Consider the following 11,424-nt stretch of genomic DNA (forward strand, 5'->3'; position numbering starts at 1 on the left):
GGACAGATGAATGCCAACAGCTAGGAGTTGGCAGATCAGATCATTGAAAGAATCTTGTAAAAATCTTGGAGCTTCACTGATTATGTTGCTCTTCTTTTTTGTACTGCATCACTCCATTGCAGAGATATTCACATTTATTGCTTTTGGATTTTTGAAGAACAATATGTGAAATCTCTGCTTGTAGTTCAACTGCAATGGAGCGACACAGCGCAAAACTGAACAGCACCAGAATCGTAGAAGGTCAAAAATTTTTTATAAGGTATTTAACGAAATCTTTTTTGACCAAGTGGCAAGTCCTCTTTAAGCTGGTCCATGAAAAGTAGTGAAGGCAAAAGCAATCTAGAGTCACATCTAGACCCTCAATTCAGCATCTATTACTGGGAGGGACAAGTTCACATGAGAAATGTTTGAAACTAAGAGCAGGCTGCAAAATTTACAACTAACGGAGATTTAGTGACTTTTTTTTAAGTAAAGATAATTACTAACACATGAAAAAAATATTTCTTCTACTTCACTGACTTCCATAACATGTTAGACAAGTTTTCATCATTGACATACTATCCTGTACACATACTGCAGGAGTTTTGTGGAATGTTCAACTCACATTTTAAGAATGAAGCAGAAAATAAATGTTTGTTTCAGTAACAGGGTATAAAAAATGTGAATTTAGTGTACAATTTTCATGAATTATTGCTCAGTATGTAAGAATGTAGACTGAAGAACTTCTTGTGTACCCAAGCTTTACCGTGGAATTTATGAAGCTTAGTATCTGTTACCATCTGCCCTGAGCTGTTTTAGGTAATGGTTTCAGAAATTCTGAAGAAATCTCTGGACTAATTAATTAGTTTTATTGAAGTAGATTAGTGTGGCTTGATTTAATCAGATTTGGCTAGAAGTTCGCAAGTAAACATCAAGCACGTTTCTTTTAAATGTAAAAGTCAGCGAAAGAGTTTGATCACTTCATAATGTCAGAAGATTCAAACTCTCCCTCAGTATTGCTTAGAATTGATGTATCATGTGAAGAATTGGAATGAATGCTGTAGTGCTACAATAAGCTATCGCTTGGTCAGTAAGGAGATCTTTAAAAGTCCCATAAACTACCCCAAATTGGGGTATGCTTGACCAAATCAGGTTTGTACGGTAGTTAGGTCAAGAGTAATGCCACGTTTCCACGTTCAGTATTTGGTGAGTGTTTTTTACCTCAGTATTTGTAAGTCAAAACCAGGAGTGGAACAATCAGAGGAAAAGTATAATAGAAACACGTCACCACTTCTGTATTTATCACCCACTCCTGGTTTTGGCTTACAAATACTGATGTAAAATACTGACTAAATACTGAACACGTGTGACTGTAGACCTATAGCTGCCATCTAAGCACCTGTTCAGGTTAGAGTTAGTGAAGGTGTATGATGTTAGATTAATACGTTTACGTGCGGATAGATGATAATAATGAATAGGCTAGCAACTGTCATCAACTAATCATTCTAGTAAGCAATCTTTCGCAATAATAACAAACTGGATATTGGGTAATATAATCATCTGTATTCGGAAGCATTTGTATGGGTTGTCCATTAATTGGACATTTTCTTTCCTAAATTAAAACAGGGCACTGTGTAAAATAAAAACTGCACATTCTCACCTACCACTGTGTTTGCTCAGTCGTGGGATATTATCATGTCATGTGAGCACTGCAGCCCATCTCTGGCCGGTAGTAGAGGCTGCAGAGCTCGCATAACATAATGTCAAGAAAGTGCTGGCAGACACGGTCCCGGTAGTGAGTATATGCTGTTTTTATTTTCTACAGGGCTCTGTTTCATAAAAGAAGTGCTTTTCTAAGCAGTGGACAACCCCTTTAAATAGTATATTATTTCATATTTAATATTCATTATATACATTTATTTTCGTTCGTATGTTTTCCTATCATTTTAGTGGCAAATAAACTGGAACATGAACTTAAAATATGACTTTGTGAATAGTTCCAACAAGTTCCAACTTTGCTCAAACTAGGGTCAGGCATTTTGAAGCCATGTCAGCTTTATTTTCATATGCATCCTATCAAATTCTGACATGTCTCATCAGGGATCTGATGGGGTGTTTATACAGACAAAATAGAATTAGTAATACTTTATTTTTAAAATAAAACTAAAACCTACAATATCATATATGTTGTATATTTCCTTACAAACAACAAAATGTATTAAAATGGATTGACCCAAGATCGACAGTTGTCACTAAGAGTGCCACTTTTTTAACAGAGCATTGGTCATGCACATGCACGGTAGCTTTATTCAAACTCTGTGGGGCCATTAGAGATAGTCAAGGCCTGGATGTAGCCATCTACATCATCAGTCCCATAGACAATGAATAGAATGGCAGTATACATGACATTACATTCAAATAACTTAGAGCCTATTTTTTTGCAGTCAGTTGGAGACATTGTCCCAATGGAGACAGACAATGTGGATAGGTGATAAGTGTCAATCTTGGCCTAACAGTTTGAGAGTACATGCAAAGTGCTTTGTATCAACAAATTTAATTAACCACCTGAACCTATGAATTGTTTAATTTTTTAAATATTTTTTTGTATAGGATACAATGCATGGAGAAGGTTTTGTGGATTTTCTGCACCGAGAAATCTGAATGAGTTAACTACTGTGTTGAATAACAGGGAGCTCGCCCAAAAGTTTATAAATCTGTACGGGACACCTGAAAATATTGACATCTGGGTTGGCGGGGTTGCTGAACCTTTAGTTCGGAATGGCAGAATTGGGCAGCTACTTACATGTCTGATTGGCAACCAATTTCGAAGAGCTCGAGATGGAGACCGGTAAGTACATCTTTTTCAATGAGGATGCAAAATCCTTAAAGAGGTCCTGTCACCAGATCAAAAAGTGGTCATTTTTTTGCTGTTATTGTTTCTCTGCAGCTCTCCTGAGTATTCCTTTTATTTTTTTTTAAATCCAATTAAAGACCGGGATATATAGGCGGCCTTTTGGTTTCTTGCTATTTTTTATGGACTTTACAAGGAATCTCTCAGGCATCTCTGGGGTGGATCTTTAAGCTGCTCTACATTGTTACCCTGTGAGCACCACCCCCTTAGTGTTGACCACAAAAATCTGCTTGATAAAAAGAAAAGGTCCATATCTCTGGGAATGTATGCGAGATTTAAAAAAATAAATAATTAAGTAAAAAAATAAAATAAATAAAAATAAATAAATATATTATATATATACTGTATATACTGTATACATATGTATATGTATATATATATATATATATATATATATATATATATATATATACACGGGGTGGATTAAGAGTAGACAGGGCCCCTGGCAGCTTACAAGACATGGGTTCTTCAGCATCTGATGTGTCACGTGACTTGACACATGACTTTGTCTAAGCATAGGTCACGTAATTAACACTAGTGTACAGCGCTATACATAAAATAGAGCTATATATAGAGGATACTATGCAATAAGAGAGGACGATATATTATATGGGACGGCACAATATATAACAAAAGGGAATGCTATGTAATAAGGGGCAGTGCCATAAGTATATAACAACATACATACTGTACATAATATGGGACAGATCGCTCAGTGTGCAGCGTTTAGCAGCCTGTTTAAACGGAGATACCGAAGTAACTGACTGCCGATCGGTAACGGTTTAGTGCCGCCGGTTGGTCCGTGTTATCGTACCCCTACACAGTGTAGATATATATTTCCATCCAGTAACTTACCTATGACGTCTCGTCTGATTAGGCTTGCTCTTCTTCATCTTGTCAAACCTTCATATCGACATCCTAACATCGTAGTTTGCCGAACTGATCACCGCTCCCCTAAAAATAAAAAACGTCACATATATGTACACAATTTGCTGAATAAGAAATTTCCCCTCTCCCTGCTCCACTGAATACAGACGTGTACGCACCAATAATATATAATTAGCTATTATACAACCCGCCATTACAAATGTAAACTTCATACACCACCGTGTATATTTTACAACTAAGTTTGCTGATTCATAAGTAATATGTCCAATCGGCCATGTGACACAAATGTACTAATTGTTTTCCTATGTAGGTTTTATTATGAGAACCCTGGGGTGTTCACCCCCGCTCAGAGGAATGCCATAGAGAGAGTGACATTTGCGCGAGTCATCTGCGACAACACTAAGATTACCGAGGTTCCTCGAAATGTCTTCCTGGGCAATCAGTATCCTCAGGATTTTGTAAGATGTAACAGTATCCCAGCCCTGGACCTGAGCCCATGGAGAGCAACCTAAGGCGAAAATGGTGAGCTCAGCTAAATGTTTCCAGCTATCACTGATAGGTGATCTGAAATAACAAAACATATGGAGAATGCCATGGAAAATAATAATCTTTAACACAAAGGCTAGATGTCTCCTACTGCCCACGTGACTGCTGCAGCCAATCATTGGCCCCAGTGGTACATCTCTGAGGTCACTGATTAGCTGCAGAAGTCACTTGGTATTGTAGTGGCGGATTTGTCAGAACTTATAAATGTGTATTTCCTAATTTAGTACAATTTCTCTTTGGCACAACTTTTGAAGGTTTGGAAAACCCCTTTAACCCTGCTGTACTGTTCAGGTCTATTTGACTCGAAAAAAAGTTTGTGAAACTGCAGATTATTTATTGTGAGGATCTGCAAATTGTGGTTAGGTGAATTTGTTTGTGGGTAGGTGTTATTATGAACGTTGTATTTTTTTGTAGTTTTAACTTTTTTTGTATGAAATGATTGTTACATATGTACTGATGGAGTTTTATACAGATCTCCCACCATATTTTCAGTTACATAAACAATTTATAATATCATTGTGGATTATTTATTGCATCTACTATTGTTTATCGATTTCTCCAGTTCCTGCAGGTCCATGAGCTCGACACATTTGCAAGTTACTGCAGATGGATGGGCTTTGAGTACAAATCAATTCAGGTCTGTTTCGCAGTAGCGTATACTGTAAGCTCTTATTGTTGCTAAACTGATTAGTGTTTCCGGCCATTTTATTATTTTTTTGTCACGGTGTGACTGAGGGATAGCAAGTGGGTCCCTAGTTTGACCCTGCAGCTAGGGGTCACTATCTATCCCTGTACTCGAGATTACTCCTCAAGGTGGAGATGCCTGGGCCTCGTTCCTTACTATGCTCCTAAGCAGATCTAGTCTGAATGTGTATGGGGAAATACAAACCAAGGCAGATAGGGTGGAACTGAAACACAGTCACACAAAACGCTCTCAGGGAAATACACAAAGGGACATAAAGTGTAAAGCCTGAGAGGCAACAAAGTAATATACAGGCACTTAGGGGAAAAGGGAAGGGTGAAGCAAACTCCGCTTGCAACAATCTTTGGTAATAGACCAGTAGAGAAAACTATATATATATATATATATATATATACTAGATGGTGGCCCGATTCTAACGCATCGGGTATTCTAGAGTATGCATGTCCATGTAGTATATTGCCCATTTACGTAGTATATTGCCCAGTCACGTAGTATATTGCCCAGCGACGTAGTATATTGCCCAGCTACATAGTATACAGCACAGCGACGTAGGATATTGCGCAGCTACGTAGTATATTGCACAGAGCCACATAGTATATTGCACAGCTTTGTAGTATATTGCCCAGCCACGTAGTATATTGCCCAGCCACGTAGTATATTGCCCAGCCTTGTAGTATACAGCAGAGCCACGTAGGATATTGCCCAGTGACGTAGTATATTACCGAGGCACGTATAGGGCCAAAAAATAAAAAATAAACATACTCACCTAACGATTCGAGGGCCCCTTGTAGTGTATCATACTCACCATTCTTGTCGCTGCTCCTCTGCGTCCTGCCTCTTCTCTTCCTGGGATCCTGTGCAGATGGTAGTGGTCGGCTTCAGGAAAATGGCCGCTGGATGCTGCGCGTGCGCAGATCGAGATCGCGGCGGCCATTTTCCTGAAGCCGAGTTCCATTGCAAGTGCCAGGGCTGGTGGGAGCAGGACCTATGAAGACGTCGCGGTCACATGACCGTGACGTCACGGCAGGTCCTTGCCGCACACCAGCCCTGGGACGGGACCGGACCGCAAGCTGACGCTTGTAATGGAGCGGTCCGGGGAGCGTGGCGAGGAGCGAGAAAGGCGGCGGAGGGTGAGTATAGCAGGTTTTTTTTTTTATTTATTATTTTTAACATTACATTTTGTACTATTGATGCCGCATAGGCAGCGTCAATAGTACAAAGTTGGGGACACACAGGGTTAATAGCAGCGGTAACGGAGTGCGTTACCCGCGGCATAACGCGGTCCGTTACCGCCGGCATTAACCCTGTGTAAGCGGTGTATGCGGGCGCCGGCAGTGAGTGCGGGGAGTAAGCGGCCATTTTTTTCTGGACTGTGCGCGTCGCTGATTGGTCGCGGCAGCCATGACAGGCAGCTGCCGAGACCAATCAGCGAACGAATAACGGTGACAGACAGAAGGACAGACGGAAGTACCCTTAGACAATTATATATATAGATATACGGTATGTATTTTTTTTTGCCGCAAAATAAATCCTGATTAGAACGAATAAATTGCATAAACAAACACTTTCTGGAATAATTAGGAAAGTCACTTGTTATGGCATCTATCTTGTGAAGATAAGTAAAACCCCGAAGTGAAGGAATAGCAGCCGTAGTAACCCGTATACAGCAGCAAGCTCAACAACGCAAACCCACGGCCTCCACCAACACTGGAAAAAGCCTAAAAAGGAAAAGTTGCAAAATTTGTCCATCTTCCTGTGACAAAACAAATATTACATGTTCCAGTTATAGTAAACAATTACGTAAAACACATGTGAAATATTTCTGTACAGAATGTAAGAATGGCTGAACATTTTTTCTAAAGAAAATAAAGCAAACTGAAGTGTTGATTTTCATTTGTTTTTGACCAAGCATGTTCACATACAGTTAAATAAGGCAACTGGTAATCAAATAATGCGCTTAGAGTAACTAAATGTCAAAATGAAGAGACTTGAATAGGTTGGGTCATTGCCCAGAACAGTACAAGTGTAAACCAATGCGATCAGAACAGCAGGGTTAAAGGAGGATATGTGACTCATGGATCCATTAGAAGAATGCAAAGATTTATTTGCTGTTGGCAGGTGGTAGCTGTGGTGGGATTTACATGCAAAATAGTGGTAGACTCCAACAATCCAAATCTGCCTTTGCCGTGATTTTAATATATAGGACGATGGCAGCTCACAGGATCTGTTTCCCTGGGAATTTCGTTTCTCCCTATTGTCAGACTTTTTTTTATTAATACATTTAATGCATTTATTTGGATTTAAATATATACATTTTGACTTTCTCTTTTTCAGATAAAAGCTCTCTTGTCAGAAACAAAGATTACAAACTAAATCAGAACACATTAGTTCTCGAAGAGTTCCATAGCTTTATATTCCCATGTATATAGAGCAATGCTTTCATGTTCTGTGGTTTACTGATTGATAACATTGGGAGGAAGATTTATCAACAAGGGCGCAGCTATAGTGGGTGCTGTGGTGGCACTATAGTGGGTGCTGTGGTGGCACTATAGTGGGTGCTGTGGTGGCACTGTTGTGGGTGATATGGTGCCACTATAGTGGGTGCTGTGGCGGCACTATGGTGGGTGCTGTGATGCTGCTATAATGGGTGCTTAGGTGGCACTATAGTGGGTGCTGTGGTGGCACTATGGTGGGTGTTGTGGTGGCACTATGGTGGGTGCTGTGGTGGCACTATGGTGGGTGGTGTGGTGGCACTATAGTGGGTGCTGTGGTGGCACTATGGTGGGTGCTGTGATGCTGCTATAGTGGGTGCTTAGGTGGCAGTCACATCCAGTCCCTTGTGCCTGTGAGGCCAATGAAGACTCCAGTTTGATAAAGAACACATGATAGATGAAGGCCTTGTTAAAAATTTTGCATTGGGACCAGGAACTTTAAATTACACTTTTATGAAACATTGAGCATTGGAAACATGGACTACTGGTCCATATCGACGTCTCATTTTTCAGTGGTCCTTTCTTTCCACCATTATTTCTTTTCGCCACTTTTGATAAATCTTACCCAATATTTCTACTTCCGTAAGCTCAGTATAAACTATCATTCAGTACTTTATAAATGTTTTTGTGTTTTTCATCCTTTTCTAGCATAAGAAACCTTATACTGTGTTACAAATAAATAATTTTAATTTGAAAACATTTTGCAAGATCTGTCTGTTTTTTTTAGAGGTTCTCACAAGGATAGAGAAAGAAATCTTACTAGATAAATTTATGGTTAAATAGAGAAAAAGCACAGACCTTAAAACTAGTAATAAATCTTGGACTATGTGCAGAGTGAGGTCAGATTTATCAAAAGTGTCCAAAAGGAATACTGTCTTTGTTACCTATGGCAACCAATAACAGCGCAGCTTTAATTTACCATTTTTATTTATGAAGTGAAAGGTGCACTATGTTTGGTTGCTATGGGCGACAAAGCCAGTTTTCCATTTTAGACACTTCTAATAAATGAGGCCAAAAGTCTCTTTTTGCAGATTTTTTGGAGCAGATACTGAGCAGAAACTGTAAGTTTTCGAGTTTCAAAGAGGATTTGAAGGCTTTAATCTCAGGTTCTGTTCACAAAACTCATCAACCCCTTACCGACATCGGGCGCAATAGTACGCCAATGTCGGACACCCTCCCTTTATTGTGGGCTCCAGCGGTGAGCCCACATCTTTTCCGGCACATGACAGCTGTTTTGAACAGCTGACATGTGTCGCTAACAGTCGCGATCCACCCACGGCTGTTAACCCATTAATTGTCGCTTTGAAACTCTGACAGCGGCATTTAACACGTGCTTCCATCTAGTGTGCTGGAAATCCGCCCATTGGTGACCCCGTCACATGATCGTGGATCACCGTTGGGTTGGCATGACAACCAGATGTCTCTTGCAGACCTCTATGGTTGTCACTGCTGGACTGCTATGAGCGCCGCCCAGTGGAGACTATTGAAGCATGCAAAAAGTAAAAAAGAAAAGTTTTTAAAACTATAAAAAAATAAAAGTTTTCCATATTTGGTATCACGGCGTTCAGAATCGCTCAATTTATCAATAAAAAAGGATTAACCTGATCACTAAAAGGCGTAGTGAGAAAAAAGTCAAAACGCCAGAATTAATTTTTTTTGGTCTCGGGAACATTGCATTTAAATGCAGTAACGGGCAATCAAAAGATCGCATCTGCACCAAAATGGTATCATTAAAAACATCAGCTCCGTGCACAAAAAGTAAGCTCTCACCCATCCCGAGATCATTTAAAATGGAGGCACACTACGGGTATCGGAAAATGGCTTTTCAACAAAGTTTGGAATTTTTTTTCACCACTTAGATAAACAAGAATCTAGACATGTTTGGTGTCTATGAACTCGTAATGACCTGGAGAACCATAATGGCAGGTCATTTTTTAGCATTTTGTGAACACAGTAAAAAAACAAAACAAAAAACAACTATGGGATTGCAAAAAAAGGGGAGCAAAAAACGGGTGACCATTAAAATTTAGTTTTTCATTACAGCAGGGGATCACAGTCCCCACACACACTATTATGTCCCCCTGTAGTGCAGTGGTGTCCTCACTGTGCAGTGATGACGCAGTGACCCAGGAAAGTTCAAAGTAAATGTAGTTTTAATGTCCAAACTTACAAACAATACAAAATGGGATCCTCCGGATCGCAGCTGGGAAACAAGACAGTCCGTAAATGCATCCGTTTGCCGAGGGTGACTGCACCACCGAATTATGCTGCATGGTGCTAGGAGTTCGCTCTAATTGGTTCTATGTCCCCTCACACAGACTGAGCTTTTGCTTTTTCAGTGATCAGTCAAAACTACCACCTGATGTCTGGCACCCTCAAGCCAATGACGCCACTCCTCAAATGCCCACTTCATGGCCAAAAGCTCCCGATTACCAACATCATAGTTTCGCTCGGCGGCCGAAAATTTTCGCGAAAAGAACGCACAAGGTCTCATCACTGAGCAGTCGGAATTTTTCTGCGACAAAACCGCCCCCGCTCCGATCTCGGAAGCATCGACCTCAACCTGAAAGGGAAGAGAAACATCAGGCTGGCGCAACACAGGGGCAGACAAAAAGCGGCGCTTAAGCTCCCGAAAGGCCTCCACGGCAGCAGGGGACCAATTGGCAACATCAGCACCTTTTTTAGTCAAATCCGTGAGAGGTTTAGCAACGCCAGAAAAACCAGCTATAAATCGACGATAAAAATTAGCAAAGCCCAAGAATTTCTGGAGACTCTTCAGAGAAGTAGGTTGCGTCCAGTCGTAAATAGCCCGAACCTTGACAGGGTCCATCTCAATAGAAGAAGGGGAAAAAATATACCCCAAAAATGAAATTTTTTGAACCCCAAAAACACACTTTGAACCCTTTACACACAAAGAATTCTCCCGCAAAACCTGAAAAACCCTCCTGACCTGCTGAACATGAGACTCCCAGTCATCAGAAAAAATCAAAATATCATCCAAGTACACAATCATAAATTTATCCAAATATTCCCGGAAAATATCATGCATTAAGGACTGAAAGACAGAAGGTGCATTAGAAAGGCCGAAAGGCATTACCAAATACTCAAAATGGCCCTCAGGCGTATTAAATGCGGTCTTCCACTCATCCCACTGAGTAAGCACAGACCACCTACGAAATTTTTGGCAGTATATCTCCGCTTCATCTTGCCCTTGAGATAGGGCTATCAAAGCTTTTTCAGCTTGAATCTCCAAATTAGGTTCCTCATAAAGCATCCCTAAAGCCAGGAAAAACGCATCCACATTGAGCAACGCATTATCCCCTGGTGCCAATGAAAATGCCCAATTTTGAGGGTCACCTCGCAGCAAAGAGATTACAATCTTAACCTGCTGGACAGGATCTCCTGAGGAGTGAGGTCTAAGAGAAAGGAATAATTTACAATTATATTTGAAATTCAAAAACCGAGATCTATCTCCGGAAAACACCTCTGGTGTAGGGATTTTAGGTTCAGAAATAGGAGCATGTATAACAAAATCTTGTAAATTTTGAACCTTCGTAGCAAGATTATTTAAACCTGCAGCCAAACTCTGGACATCCATGTTAAACAGCTAAGGTCAGAGCCATTCAAGGGTTAAGAGGAGGTAAGAAGCAGCTAGACAGCAATTAAGGGCTAGGCAGCAAAACTCTGAGGGAAAGAAAAAAAAAAAAAAAAATTTCCCTTCAACACTTCTTTTTCTCCTGCTTCAGCCCAAACAATTAACACTTTCTTGGCCGGTCATACTGTCATGGTTCCCAATGGCAAGGGAACGTAAAAAACACATAAGTAACGAACGAGCTCTCGGGTGATGGAAACTCGAGTTGACCGTGAGCTAAATCTACCACACAACTAACAGTAGCCAGGGAGCA

The 11,424-nt window shown here is 40.4% G+C and overlaps 1 protein-coding gene across 1 annotated transcript in view; it reads left to right on the forward strand.

Annotated features, from left to right (window-relative positions):
• The window catches only part of LOC143815292 (myeloperoxidase-like), a 28,379-nt gene extending 24,079 nt beyond the window's left edge, over nt 1-4,300 (forward strand). Inside the window, exons 12-13 of the mRNA XM_077294377.1 lie at nt 2,590-2,827; nt 4,089-4,300. Coding sequence (XP_077150492.1) covers nt 2,590-2,827; nt 4,089-4,290 — 440 coding nt within the window. The 3' untranslated portion in view covers nt 4,291-4,300. The remainder of the gene's footprint in view (nt 1-2,589; nt 2,828-4,088) is intronic.
• Nucleotides 4,301-11,424: the final 7,124 nt, after the last annotated feature.

The sequence above is a fragment of the Ranitomeya variabilis genome, chromosome 3, assembly GCF_051348905.1.
Source record: "Ranitomeya variabilis isolate aRanVar5 chromosome 3, aRanVar5.hap1, whole genome shotgun sequence".
Classification (NCBI taxonomy): Eukaryota; Metazoa; Chordata; class Amphibia; order Anura; family Dendrobatidae; genus Ranitomeya; species Ranitomeya variabilis.